Source organism: Plectropomus leopardus, chromosome 8, assembly GCF_026936395.1.
Source record: "Plectropomus leopardus strain MGB_pleo_1.0 chromosome 8, ASM2693639v1, whole genome shotgun sequence".
Taxonomy (NCBI): domain Eukaryota; kingdom Metazoa; phylum Chordata; class Actinopteri; order Perciformes; family Serranidae; genus Plectropomus; species Plectropomus leopardus.
Genome location: NC_142183.1, coordinates 12333148 through 12348821, shown reverse-complemented (window position 1 = coordinate 12348821; position 15674 = coordinate 12333148). Strand labels below are relative to the sequence as shown.

At 40.2% G+C, this 15674-nt stretch overlaps 1 protein-coding gene across 5 annotated transcripts in view; it reads right to left on the bottom strand.

The window, feature by feature from the left end:
- Positions 1-15674, bottom strand: part of LOC121947736 (ecto-NOX disulfide-thiol exchanger 2) — a 242114-nt gene that overhangs the window by 24638 nt on the left and 201802 nt on the right. For all 5 annotated transcript variants that reach the window (XM_042492831.2, XM_042492832.2, XM_042492833.2 and 2 more), the window contains 3 exons: positions 13389-13495; positions 6041-6155; positions 2163-2350 (listed from right to left, as the gene is read on the bottom strand). In XM_042492831.2, the coding sequence (XP_042348765.1) occupies positions 2163-2350; positions 6041-6155; positions 13389-13495 (410 nt within the window). The remainder of the gene's footprint in view (positions 1-2162; positions 2351-6040; positions 6156-13388; positions 13496-15674) is intronic.

Below are 15674 nucleotides of genomic sequence, written 5' to 3'. Positions count from 1 at the left end.
CATGAGGAGAGGTGGATGGGTCAAACATGAACAGGACTTTCACAAAGGAGACTGCTGTTCGTGTCTTGCGTCAAACCAAAAAATATGTTTAGCCGTTTTGACAACTTCACGTAGCATGTCATGAACGTAAGTGACATATGTCACCTAGCATACATGATGTGCTGTTAGCAAGACATACTTATTTTAAGCCAAACCTTTTTTCTAACCTACCAATACACTTTTGCTGCCTAAATCCAAGGAAATAAACCTAAAAACGAGCTAAACCTACATTAGAAGTGTATTTTGAAAAGATATGATGCATGTAATGAACAGAAACTGATGCGCTGTCCCTAAGCATCAAAAACTTGACACTGGAGAGGTACCTGGAGTGTCATAGTTTGACGTGTAGGGGAACTAACCAAGTGTTGGTATCTGATGTGTTGGGAGTGAGAATGTCTGTCTTTGTGCTTCCAGGAATTAGACCATGTAATATGATTAAAAGCTCCAGAGGAGCTTTGACATAGACATTGTGGTGACTTTATTTCCCACTTTAAACCTCATCTAAAGATGAAGAAATGATGAGCAAATTAAATTGAAAATATCCATATTTTTCTAATGCACACAACAAGCTTAGTTCTCTGATATTCTGTTCACAAATTTGTTAAAATCTGCATCATCCAACCGGTCTCACAGCAGCAGACCATGTGTACCACACCGGCCTGCAAGATCGCCTGAGAACAGTCACCTGAACAGCAGTTTGTTAAACCAAAATGTTTTTGCACAAGCTGTCAGAAACCGTCTCAGACGCTCATCAGGTGAAGAAGCCAGAAGTGGAGCTCTTTGGCTTGCTCACTAGACAACTTGGATGTACTGCCAAATTCTCAGAAACGACATTGGAGACACTTGGTGGTGAAATGAACATTCAGTTCTCGGGCAGCAGCTCCGGTGGACGCTCTGCAGTCAGCATGCCAATAGCATGCGCTCTCAAAACTTGTGAAATCTCTGGCAGTGTTATGATCGAAATGTCTGTTAGGCTTTTCACTGTGAGCATGCCAAGACTCACCTGTGTAGTAATCACACTGATTATTCTGCATCTTGGTATTATATAAATATATTTTTTTTTACAAATTTTAAGAGGACTATACCTTTTGTGTGCACAGGAAGAGTATTCTAAAATCTAAAATTTGACTCAAGAAAAATGGGAAAAACAAGTATTGCATTTATATATTTTTTCAGCATATATAAGAATATATACATGATGCATACACCTGTGGCAGTTTTATTTTTTTCAATTTATTGAGGATTACATCTTGAACTAAAAACTGCTGCCTTGTACAATGTAATATCTTTCTTGGTGTTTAAGATACTTTTAACCTTGCCTTAGCTGCTCCTGGAAAATATTTAATAAATTGGTTATGTAAATCCATTTTCTAGTATTAAAGTTCCTATTTTCTATTATTTCTTAATGTCAGACAATGAAAGCTTGAGTCTGTCCTAATGAATGCTGATAGACTATATAAACTCCAGGGAATAATAGAAGTAAGAAATTCAATAATTGTATCCTCGACAAAGTCTGGCATAATGATAGTATGTTGTATCTAATAAATACAAACATGTTGTCAATAAACCAAAAGAAAAACAGTTATACCAACCACTGAGAGGGGTTTAATGTGGGAATTAAAGATTTATGACGCTACCCAACAACATTTAGAAGCAAATATACCGAATGATATTCGAGACACATTTTCAAAAAAAAAAATCCACTACTTTTCATAATCTTCCTTGGAGTAAATGGTCTGAAATTATTTTAACAGCCTTGGGTTGGCTCCAAAAAGTATATGCGCGCTGTTCGAATCAAAGCACAACCCTCCAATCCCAAGTAAAACCCATTCCATTTGCAAGTAAGCTTTCCTTTAACCTGAGTAAACCTGAAAATATATTTTAGCTGCTTTTCAGAAAAGACTAACAGCTGCTGAAGACAGCTGTACTTTTCTGCTTGTTCCCGCACAGCACTTACTTTTAAAGTGCAAGGTCATGAATAAATGACAGTCGTCTTGCATGGAAATTTCAATGGGCTAACCCGAGCGACCTTGATTTTAAAAAGAACCAGGTGCACAGCAGTAAGAAATAGGAGATTAATCTTATTGTTGGAAAGATGATTGGAAAAGTGTATGTGTATATACCTTCTGCATGCCTTGCAGAGCCTGCTGCAGGAAACTGAGCTGCTGAGAGTGTGTGTTGTCCTCCTCACTGCTGATTGGTTGGTTCTTGCCCTGTTCCTGTTTGAGCAGCTCCACCTCGTTCCTGTAGGCGTCCAGCTGGCAGCGCAGGGAGTCGTTCTCCTCCTTTAAGGCTTCTGCTTGGGAAACACCTACAGATTCATGCATAAAGTATAGAGAACAGTATGGAACATGGTGTTTATTATGTATGACACTGTCACAGTTGTTGCGGTCTCAGTTTCACAGTGTAGCGTTTGATAACAATATAGAAGCGTGTGTATCTGTCACATGGTGAAATTTTCAGTCATGATAAGATTATTCATTCATTTGAGTGAGAGCAGGAACAGAAGTACTGAGCAGGATTGCACAGCAGTTGAGCATCTTAGCATTCTGAGCATAATGGTGAAAGAGTGGAGTTCAATTTTACTTTATGCAAATTTCAGGCATCGTAAAATACAAAATGGCAAATGTCCTCTTGATATTGATAGAGGTCTGCGGCTAAATTTATTCTTGTCTGTTGCTGCAGAGTATTTCAGGAAAAGATCAAGTAGCAATAAAGCTTGAAATCAAACGCATGTAAAACTATGCTTTTACTCCTTCGTTCTCAAAAATTTTTCACGAATTTAAAAAAAAATCCTGCACTACTGTCTGTATTGGCCTCTAGCTTCTTGACCTCCTCTGGTACAGTTTTTATTTTTACGCAGTTTTTAACTGTGTGCAAAAATACTAATACTAAAGCTAAACTAAAACTAAAACTGTTATTAAAAAAACAGACGATGAAATGCAGAAACACAACTGAAATGTTGTCAAGAGCATACCAAAGCAACAGTCGGCAGTATAACCGTTAAGCCACATGACGTAGAAAATGTTCACCAATCAGAACCCTGAAAAAAAAGCTATTACTATTACTACCTGAAACAGTGACCACCATGGTGCAATCTGATGCTTCGGTTACTAAAATTCGTGAAAGAGAAACTGTACATTATTGTGTAAACATGTAGAAAGCACCAATGGCAAGTTTAAACCAGCACTGTTTTGGTCATATCCACCATTACACAAAATGTTCTTATTTGTGTCGCCTCACAAAGGAGATAACTGCGCACAAGCTGATATTACAAGCCAAAAACTTTTCCCTGTCGACAGGACAACATAAGTGCAGTTTGCATGTGGACAAAAGCCTAAAACATATAGACAAAGCTACATTTATAAATATGCCTGAGCACAATGTGTGTGAAACCAGGTCTGATAAAAATGATTTTTGTTTAAAAAAATGTAAGTGTTTCGTGATTCACTACTGCTATGATATGTGTCTTAGCTTGGCATCTTTTTCATAGCAGCGGTGGCCAAACTCATGAGTTTTGGAGTATTATACCCATTATATCCTTTTTCCGTCAAAATTAGTGCACGTATGTTGGTTTTTTAAACACGGTAAAACGTGTTAAAAATAGGGGATAGACTTCTTTCCAATAACCGGCAGCAGATGAGAATGCTTTTCTGTTTTTTTTTTTCTTTTTTTCTCTGGTTTGTCATGTTCAACGTCATTCTGAAGGGCCGGAATAAAACATGTCAGTAAGCAGTAGAAGGCAGTATTGAGGCTGATGAAAATATTACAGCAGTTACTTCTTTTTTTTTTACAACTCTTACTTATTCACTCTCTCTTTCAAACTAGGTACCAACTAAATTTTGAGCAATTTTCCAGCGCTGCTGCATGAGGACAAATGTTATTCTGTATCGCTCCAGCGAAGGGGCAAAAATCACTGCCTCCACCGCGGTGTTGTTTTTCCATCATTGCAAATTGGAGTCAAACAGAGCTAGGGCCTGTAAATACCTGCGACCACTGTAGGGTCATTTATACCAGGAGTAAGCGTGGATTGTAACCTTTCCCATTACATATAAAAGCCAGATGTTAGCAGGCTTTAGTGTTTATTTGTGCAGTGTAACAGGGGCTTTCAGGAAGAATCCCATGTTTCTCTTCAGAGCAAAATTGAGCCTATGGTTTCAGGAACAAAATATAAATTGGGAATACGAAATGGGAAAGATTTCATAAATTCTGGAACCAGTGTCTCTCTCTACTTCAAAACTCTGCTGACAGAGGCCTGACGATGTGCGCAAACAGCCCCACAAACTGTCTTCACATTTCGATTGAACCTGAATGTTGCAGAATCTCAAGACACCATGTTGTCAAGCTATCTGTAAATAGTTATTTTGATATTCACTCCGCGTCCACTAATCAAACAGTGACAGTATATCAATATGGCCGACTGAAAGCGGCAATAATCCCAGAGTGTTTTGTCCAGTGGCTCTCTGCTGGACATTTGACCTGACCTATTGAGCAAGGAGAGGAGACAGGGAATTATTATTATATGAGACCCGCTCAGCTCCAGAGATGTCCGGTATTATCAGCTCTGCTCTCCTCCTGTGGGCCTTGAGGGGGAAGCTCTTTGGGAAAGTGCAATACACTGACTGGACTAGGGAGATAAGCCCCATCCTGTCGGTGTATGTATGTGTGTGTGCATGAATGCATGTCTGGTTAGGTTTCGTGTGGGTGTTCATGAGTGCTGCCTGCAGTCTATCATGGAGGACCATTGGCAGTGTTAATGAACTCTTGCTGGGTGAGTGTGTGTGTCCACGCTGTGTTTGTGTGTACTTTCCTCGCAGCAAAATGAAGGGTTTGAGGTGAGAAGAGTATTGATCTGAGAGCCTCATCAACTTGGTGTGAGGGGATGTCAACTGCTTGGCCAGATTCAGAGCAATTCCCTTTCTGTTACATAACAGGCGGCAAAAATCGACCTGCAGAAATCCACGAACGCATGTGCACACGCGCACGCGCACACACACACACACACACACACACACAGTCCTGGTTCTTTTGCTTTCTGTTTTGTACATGAGTCAGACAGAGAGCATCGATTCCCTTTTTAAGAGGCTGCAGTCATAACACAGGTGTTTTCAGCAGGCGTGGTTGATGTGTAAACAGGCCCCCTTTGCTTAAAGGTTAGTGAGTAAAGAGGGTGTAACTGTTACCCTGTTAACACAAACACCAAGGAGTGTCACATTAATGCCCGTCACCTCAGCCAATCGTGTGGCATCGAGTGAAATGACAGGTCTCTGACAGCAATGCTAATTACTGATAGCTAAATAGCAAGGTTGCAAAAGAGAAGGGGCTGAGCTGACGACTGCATTTACATACATTTGCATGCTGATTAGATGAGCTGTCATATTAGCAAATGGCAGAGATCACAATGATTAAAAGGCAAGAAGAAAAGAGTGTGTGAACAACACGCAGAGAGGCACAAAACATAAGATGAGCGATGACCTTACATGCAGCGGCAGCGGTTGCAGCATGTTGCCCTGGCGACCACTTGAGACTTATGGGTTATTGTAATGGTGGTTGAGAGATAAGAAGTTTTTGTTGCTTCAGCAAACACAAAGAGACTCCTTTGAGGGGAAAACGGGAGGATTATGGCACTTCAGAGGTACTCTGATCTGAAATTAGACAGCAGCTGGCAGGTGTGGACAGATTCTCACACACACTCGTATAGAGTTGTGTGTATTCACAAGGGTGGACCGGGGTGGATGTCATTTAGAAGCCATGTTCAACATCAACTCAGCAAAGCGTGCGTGGTGTCAGCAACTTGATGTACTTTGAATGTGTTTTTTATTCATGTGGAGTTGTCAGATGGTTGTCAGATGCTTGGGGGATGATTACTGTCATTTCAATCAAACACAGCTGTCTCCCTCAGTTATTTAACACTCTAAGTGTTCGTCCTCTGACGATCTTGATCACTGTTTGGCCTGTCATGTTGACAGAAGTGCTGTACGGTGAATACGTGCATGCGTACCTGAGTCCTCGGAGTCCTTGCTGTCGGGGGAATCCTCCATGTCATCGTCCGACATCTCCATCTCCTCCTCCCGCCTGATGCCCATCAGCTGCTCGTTGTGCATGTTTCTGATCTCCTGCAAGACACAGCCAAAAGAGGGGTGGATCAGAGCTGCAGAGACTCATGGGTGATGCACGTTTCAGCAGGTGCTAGGACAAACAGGATGCACCTTGTTGATTTCACTGATGTCAAGCATTAGCTGCTAGGGATACTTTTAACAGAACAGAGCAAAGAAGATGAATAGAAATGAACAGGATGGTCTCAGAGCTGGGGATAAATTCCTCCTCTGGCACAGCAACAGGGCAGATGGTAGCACAAATATAGCCAGACCCCACAGTTTTGTACTTTGCTGTTCTTGTTACTTTGAGGAAATATTCACATTCAAGCAGCTAAAATACATAAAGTTTGTGACACTAACAACCACAACTCCTGTCAAACATGTCAAAGCACTAACACATCAGAAGGCATTGATTTAGGAAGACAAAACATGAAATGTGTCTTTATTGCTGATGTTTTACACACACATCTGGAAGCCCACAGTAGTAACTGCAAAAACCACCAATCTTCACCGTTTCACAGGCAGAATTGCTAATGACTATATCCGTCTAGAGACCAGTAACCGGGAAAATGGTTTAAAGATTAAGGTCAGACCGATGAATTGGATTGGCTGTAAATTAGACCAAACCCTGCAGGTCTGTGTCAAGAGACAAGCAAAACAAACAAACTAAATCCTTGTGATGCATTATATACACAACAGAGAGGCCATGCTTACAGCAGACCATGAACATGCGGTTAATAAGAATCTGCGGGTTTTTAAATTCCTTTCAGCTTTTATTCCCTGTTATGAGCTGATGTTTGAGCTAATATAGAGTATCTCCATTAGAAACTCTGTTGATAATGGAGCAGGAGAATAGAGGACATGGCTAACTATGATGTAAATAGACGGACTGACATCCCTTTTCCACTTCAGAGGCTTGAAGGTCACAAATATATCCAAGCAGCACAAGCAGACCACAGTAAGGTCAGGGTCGGACAAACATGTAAACATATGTGGCTTGTAGAAGTGGGCACAACAAAAGTACAAAGTGATAAACTAATTTTCTAGATTTTATAACTACAAAATCCTGAAAAGCGTCTATATAATATTGAGTATTTTAAAGGATACTTTGCTGAATTTCAACCAGCTTTGGATCATAACAGTTTGGATAGTATGTGTGAATTGACTATGGAGATCTTCTCTTCATTTTACCAGCACACAGATCTCTGCTGGATAACATGTTTTACAGACGTGCCACCATGGACAAAATATGTGTCTATGATGGAGGTTATACCAAAATGCCTCTTTCTCTCTCTCTCTCTCTTTCTGTCAAACTCAGACCAAATGGTAAACCAGTGCGAATCAAATATGAACCAAAATTCTGTTTCTGCGTTTCCTATTTCTCACCTAAATTAAATTCCAAAACGTATTTTAGCTTACTGTTTAACTGTAATACAAGATTGTTTGTCTGCAACTGGCCACCATATTGTTTTTGGACAAGCACCTTGAGTTATGTCATCTGGTACGAAGCAGTGCATTATGGTAATTGTCGGTTTTCTACTCTTCAGCAAAAGTGAATACCACAGCCCTTTTCCTCCGATTTCTTTGGTTGTGTAGCACCAATTTCAAACGTTTCTGCATCTTAGTTCTGCATAGACAGCCTATTTTAATAAAAAGACCCTAGTTCCAGCGATGAAATCCTTCTTTAAAACCTCATGCTTATTTTTCATTTTCTACATCTGATGTTGGTGAAGGAAAATTTTGTCACTATACTATTTTATGAGGAGATAATAAACAATAATACTGAATTATCATCTGGTCCTGGTTTAAAAGGCACTAAATAAGTCCTGTAATGGCTAATGTGTACAATACATGTCACTTACTACAACAAGGTAAGCCAGTTAAGAATTAGCAAACAATTACTTGGGTTGATAATATTCTTATTATGACACTGATGACTCGATAATTTACAGTGTTTGACCATTGCAGCTCAACAAAAGCTATACAGTAAGATCTAGCTGACTCCACACACACGTCTTCGACAGGCAAGTAATTAAGCAATACTGTATCATCTCAACAAGATCTTTGTCTCTCCTGCAACTTCAAAGTTTATGCAATGATCTTCCTTAAAAATACATCACTTTACTCACCTTCAGTAACCACACACAGCTGTGATAAGGCTGCCTACTACCAAAACATATATGTACATAATGTACAAACACCACCAGGGGATGGAGACACGAGTGTTTTATCAATGAAAACATTCCCAACAACAGGCTGAAAAATACTCCTGAAAAGCAAAGAAGCTGCCTGAGAGTAAATAAACTTGCAACCATCTGTCAGCTGACGTTATCAGCCTGAGCCCAGGGCAGAGGTCAAACAGGTACTCTGCACACACAAACACATGCACACACACAACCATCTGCTGTGTACAGAGAACACAGTGACACAAACACTCACTGCATACACACAAGCCCACACACAGCACATATAAACATTGATGGAGGGAGGCAGCTGTTGTCTGATTCTGCCTGGGAGCTGCAGCTACTCCGCGCTGCAGCTAGTTCCTTCATATTTCACCTCTAGGCCACAGAATCATACTGAATATACAATATGACTGAGAGTGAAACTGGCTGCCTATTTGATGATAAACTACCCCTGAGCAACTGCACTTACTTACCTATTCTCTTTACACTGGCCAGTGGCCGCCAGTCTGCAGCCTGTAAGGCAGGTCTGTGTAATCAATGTGAAAATAAACCTGCATTAAGTATTATTTCTGATTTTAAATCAAATCACTCCATGTAATGTAAAAGAATGACAAGCTGTGCCAGGATTTACAGTGGATTAGCACCCACCTCTGCAGCTAGATGCAGCTATTCCACACTTTTAGCCCATTATTTTGGTTCTCTGACCTTCACAAAGAATGTATAGTTGGGCCCCACAGCTCTTATTACTCCCACATATAAAACCAAAGGCTGCCGTTTCCAGCTCAGACAAGCTGACTGTGTGCCGCCGGCCCTGCGATAAATGACAGAGTGCTGAAGTAAACAAGTCGCTGGTGGAGAAACTTGAGCAGCTAGCAAACCAAGAGTCCCAAATATTTTTCTCAGAAGGTGGAGGTGAACAAACCAAACCAAACGGGTGAGTAAATATTGGACTTCTTCTGCATCAAGTGGTCAGAAACACGACTTGGACACCACAAAAACTTGTGAAGGCCGTGGTGCATCAGGACTGTGTGTTCTTTAACTTCCTAGTAGGACTGGGTAATATGGAGAAAATAAAATACTTTTCAGCAAATACCTCAATATTGATGTTGTGATGATGTTGTAGGGTTGACTGTTTGTGCTTTTACAAAGTATTTTTAAGATGACATCTTTGACATTATAATGATATAATATTTGGTAATGTGGATAGAATCACTATATCACTATACTGATATAATATCAATATATTGCCCAGTGAAACTTTCTACTAGCTACATTTAATGAAGCTTTAAACTTGATTTTGGCGATTTGAGGCAGCGGAAACAAGCTGGAAATACAAAACTAACCTAGCAATATTTTAAAAAGTTGGTATGGCAAAGCTGTTGGCAAACAGCTGCTTATTAGCACATCCAACAGATACAGAATAACATTGTAATTTATTTGTTACTGGCCACCTGATGAATGTAAGATTTATTCTGTTTTGGCTCTGTTTTTCCTTTTGACTTCTGAAGGAAATATCTTTCTCTTCAGCTGCTAAACTCTCCACTGTGTTCACCAGCTGGTCTCTAACCTCCACTTTGGAAGCTGGGTGGAAAAAAATTCTTCAACTAACTTAATCTACATTTCACATTCTGTGAGGAGTTACAAAAGGCCCAGTGTGCAGGATTTAGAGATATCTAGCCATGCAACTAACTGAAACGTTTGTGTTTCAGGCATGTAGGGAAAGGATGTCCAAGTTCTTTCCAATTGAAGCCAGCTGCTTCTTGCATCATATGGATAATACAAAAAAAAAAGCCAAAAACAGGCACAAATAAAACTTAATTCAACTTTCCACCACTCCTGAAAGCAGCAACCCTCGCTGTCACGCTTTTCCTTGCTGTGGTTGTGTCTGCTACCTATCAAGAGTTGTCTGCTGCATAGTAAACGTTTGTGTTCTTATTTAACGTCTGTTTATGAAATGCCATTCGTTCCACCTGTGCAGTTCTTACACGGTGCATGTCTTCAATCTGTATGACTGTCCTGCATTTGTGAGGTGAATGGAAAAAATTACAATGAACCTGTTTGAATGACCTATATTGTGTGACATGGAGTACATTTTAAAAGACAAGTAGGGTTGTGTTAAAAATCAATCTGTGGGGCCAAAATGGACCTTCGGGCCAGACTTTGGACTTTGATGCCAAAAAAGTGCATGGCCCTATTTGGAACCAGTGTTTTGTTTGTCAGTTCTGGGCTGCTGTAGAAACAGCCTGACTGACTCTGTGGAACAGGACCCACTCTGTGTGTTGATATAAATGGCTCATTCTGAAAAACACAACAATTTCAGATGATTTTATACTAATGAAAATAAAGTTATGAATATTATATTCCATGTCTGCCAATATATCCCCCTAAATCCTACAAACTGCTCCTTTAATCTTCCTTTTTTTTCCCACCAGTTGAGTGTGACTCCACCTGTCACACACAGACTATGCAATGGTCTGATTCTGGGATAATTCCCTACTGTGTATGAACTTACTTTGACCCTAACAGACAGCTGCAGAGAGATACAGACTCAGTTTGGGCCAAGGCGAAACCAAGACTTCCACATGACTTCATCCATCGACCCCCCTTTTACTCTGACACACACAAACACGATAAAGCACACTGTATGTGGTGTCACTCTGACAATAAAGTTTATTCTGATGGCTCTAATCAAGTGTAAAGTAGCTGTAAGAGAAAAACTAGAAAGACTGTTAGAACCAAGATTGCTTTTAAATGTTTTTTTTCAAAACGATGTTTACTGAATGGTGGACAGACTCTGCAGATGAGCGTCCGCCCACAGTGGTCTCTTTCACTTACGTCTATGCATCATGCTGTACTCCCTGGTGTACGCAGTGTGTATACAGAAACTCTTTAAAGGAAGAAGAAAGAACGAACAGATCCCTGGAGGCCCTGATGAAAACACTGTGCTATTCCCACAACAGATTTTATTACTTCCTGTTTGAGTGTAAATATATAGAGGAGAGTGGTTCTCAAATGAGAACATCCCTGAAAGACTGAAAGAAAGGTTTGAGCGAGGGGAAGGGAGCACAACACAAAGTGGCCTTTACTGACGTCACACAATCGGGCATGGACTCAAGCATTTGCATATGAACATGCATCATCAGGCTTCCCACTTACTCATCAAGTGTGTGCAAAGAGATCTCTACATAAGCTATTATAAGCATACTTTCTAGCAAAGAGTTGCTGTTATAGATGGGTAAAGTTTTAGATTATTACTGATATGATTCTGCAGCAACATTAAAAACAACAATTTTGCTTTGCAACACCTACCTTTAAAGAGAAGTTTTTGTACAAGTTGATTGTTGCTTCTGCTTGATCTTAAATCTGTTGTTTTATATACTGAGGTTCAAAGAAACTTACCAATCAGATATGATCATATACTGTCCATTAGACCCAGGACTGCACCACACTCCAGACCCTCTGTTACATACAACCCATGATCATGCTACCGTAATTACTGTAATGCTCCATTTGGCAGAGAGAACAAATAGCAGATAGTAGACAACAAAAATGCTATAAGATTTGAAAATGAGTATACTTTTATTTCTCAAGATACTCCTCCTTAAAGCTGGGGTGGGCAGTTTTTTTTCTTTATTGCGTCAGTTGGCAAAGACCCATAATAACCTTTCAGTGTATTGTAATTTAAGTGGTCAAAGAGAACATTAGACTTCCTGTTGGCTGTTTTACAAATGCATTTGTGCGTTCATGTCCGTTCATTGAAAGCCTGATTCAATATAGCAGAGAAAGTTGCTTTTCCAGCATTGGCAACTATGGCCTACACTGCAAAGCAACCCAAAAAAGTAGACAGATTTATCAAAAAGAGATAATTAAAATGCATGTTAGCACCGATGAAGCATTTTGAGATGGAGAGAAAATGTTGCTGAACAATGGAGGGCTTTGAAGCTAATTTTCATCGTGTCCAAATGTAGAATTACACTGTCACATGATGCCACTGGGCCCAAAAAGACCCCCATTACACTTTCATCGTGAACTAGACATCTGTAAATTGGTGGATACATTTTTTGGAGCATCCTGGCCCTTTGAAATGACAAGTTTCTCTATCAGGATGTGATCCATTCAGTTAGGTATCATTTAAAAAGTCTAGGAGTTCAATTATTTTACCCCATCCAAGTTAACTCTAAAATGGAAATTAGCTCCTCAGACACACTTGGTCATCATAAGTTTCTAATGTGCATGATCTATGGGCCCCAATATGTGTGAAGATATTTCATACTGCGCAAATAGAACAAATAGAGCTTTTTTGGCTTGATGTTCTACTGAGAAACTTTCATAGGAATGAATAGAGCTCTGCCTCAAATACAGGTACAGCCATGGAGCCAAAGACTCATGGTTGCAGCTAATTTAATGTAATGTTTATGTAGCTAACGTCATCTAAAAGAGGCCCACAAGAATGCAAAAAACCCCAACAAAAAACAGGCAGTTATTCCCTTTGAGTTGCTAAATAAAGCGGATGCATATGCCTGTGCATGTCTGGAGGGAGGGGCTTAGGACAGAGAGAGGAGAGCTGCATTTTCTAATTGGGGCTTTTTGTTTTTTGCCTTTTCCTGAAAACTGCCTACCCCAGCTTTAATAATTCACTCAAAAGAAGAGAAAATGTTGGTGCAGGGGAGAAGGCTTGTACAGAATTACCTGTGTCCTGGACACCCTGAGAAATGGAAAACTCACCCAGCAGCTTGTATCCAATTCTTGGGGGAAGATGTAGGGACAGAGGTTTGGACTTGGCTGTCTCACACTGTCTGGAGTGAGCAGGTACCTGTTTTGTCTCCTATCTTCAATCAGAGTACTTACTGTAACAAGAAGTCTGCTCTTTTGACTTCTGATTTAACCTATTTTGGCTTCTCTTGTTTAATTTGAGTATAATTATGGAGTAAAAGCATCTATCTATCAGTTAAAAATAAATAACTTTATAATGAGTAAAGAGGGAGACAGGCGTTGAAAAAAATGGGATAAATTCTAATTTTCCATTAATCAGGTGAACACCAGAATGAAATCAAAGTGTACTAACCTCCGCTTGTTTGCGCCACATGTCCAGGTTCTTGCGCTGAGCTTTGGAGAAATGGTCCCATGCCTTTTGTTTGGAAGCAGCTTGGAATACAGACACAATCTGTTCAACTGTGGCGGGGTGCAGGGAAGGACCAGAGACCATCCAGAGCAAGAGAGAGAAAGACAGAGGGCAGGTGGGAAGGAGCAGAGGAGTGAGAAAGTGGAGTCAACTAGGGATGTAAAGAACTGTGTGTGTGTCTGTGTGTGTGTGCATGTGTGTGTGTGTGTGTGTGTGTGTGTGTGTGTCTGTGAATGTGCGTGTGTTTGTTTGTTTATATGTGCTTGTGCAAGCGTGTGATCTACTTACCAGCTGATGCCAGTGCATCATCTCAGGGATGATTGGTCATATAGTTCCCACACGCAAAACTTAAACAACTTAAATAAATCATACATTTTCTCAACATACTTAAATTATATATATGTTCCTTTCTATAGAATGAAGCCCTTGAAACCTGCAGCTCTGCTAAAAATGAGTAAATATTTATGAGCAAGAGGTCACAAATGGATGGTCACTTTGGTCCAGAATGAAATATCTCAACTAGGTCGACATGAAACTTTGTACAGACAGAAATGGTCCACAGAAGAAATCTACTGACGTTGATGATCCTCCAACTTTTCCTCCAATGCCATCATGAATTTGACAAATGATGGTCAGGGATGCAAGTGTGATCACATTATACACAAGCGAAAACGTAATTGTGTTTTCAGTCCACATACAACTACTTCATGGGCGGCAATAAGCTATGCGTGACAGCTCAAAACCAGCGAGGTAGCAGCGGCTCTCTCTCCCCTGATGCTGAAGCAGCGGGACACGCTGTGGTCTCCCATCAGGTGCTAACACACTACTGCGCTGTCTCCCTCATCTGCAATGAAGCTTCGTGAAAGTTCAGACAGGAATACTCTCTTTATGCTGTCATTTCATTCAGAAATCTCTCTGCCTCTCTCTCTGACTTCTTCTCTATCAGCTGACCATGACTCTAAATTAATCCAACCACATTTTACCACACTCATAACTTTGCTCCTCTCTGCTGCTGTCAGTTGTCATTTCAGGATGAACAGATGCGACCCTCCTCCATCCCATTCACCTCCAGTCTTTAGCACATCCACTGTCTATCCTGCTCCTTATCCCATCATCCTTTTCCCTCAGCCATCCCTCTCCACATCCTCCATCACCTATGTCTAGACTCCATCAAGGGGGAATATTCCCAAACTAAACATATCTACCCCTGAATATGCATATCACAATGTGGTCGAATCACTAAAGAGCTTTTCTATATTCATCTTTATTATGCACTACGTAATAAACTTTTGTTCACTCTAAAAGAAAATAAGTCTCTCCTGATTGAAATGCATTCTTCTTGTTAATCACTGTCTCCACAATTAGGTGGGCGTATTTCATTCTTGCTGTTGCCATCTAAATCTTCACGACTGGCTCTAAAGACATGTTTTATTTTTACATCAATATGTCTATCATAATGTGCACCTCATTTCATTTAAAAAATTAAAAATATTAATAACAACTTATATTCTTTATTTTGCATTATCTTCGCAAAGCTGTCATAATCTTGTATCACACAAATAGCTTCTAGACTAAATATTGCTGCCTTGTTATGCACAGTACTATGTAATGTATTTTGACATAACTTGTGTAATAACGTCATCAGGTTAAATCATATCTCGACACAATCAAAACACAAGATGCATTTGAATGCAAGGTATAAAAGGCCTTTACGAGAACACAAGTGGCAAATATTGTACCCGCTAAACATCACCTTGTTGACAAAGACATGCTGTTCCTAAGTGCAGTCTCACAGAGCTGTTAGCAAGGCTGTGGACTCTTGTCTTGTTTAACATTTATTTAACAAGGGAAATTTTGCTAAGCAACTGGCAGCTGCCAAAAATAACCTACTCTAAGCGCGCCACTGTTGACCACTGTGCAGCTCCACAACAGCAGAGGGCTGTTAAGAATCTTGCCCAAGGACACCTTGTTAAAGTAGCATAGTGTTCCTGATTTACTTTCCCTATGCAGATCTCTCGCTCTTCTTTTAAAAGGACAGCTTCAAGCCTCAAAAGTTAACCCTTCAGTACAGAGCTGAGCGTGCTTCTGTGGTTCAGTGAGTCTTATTAGGACCTGACCTATTAGTCTGAGGTTTCCACCGTTCCTACATGTGGTGTGTGTGATGATAGCTATTTTATCTTAGCTCAAGTGTATTGATATTGTCATTCCTCTCTCAGCTATCTATCTGTT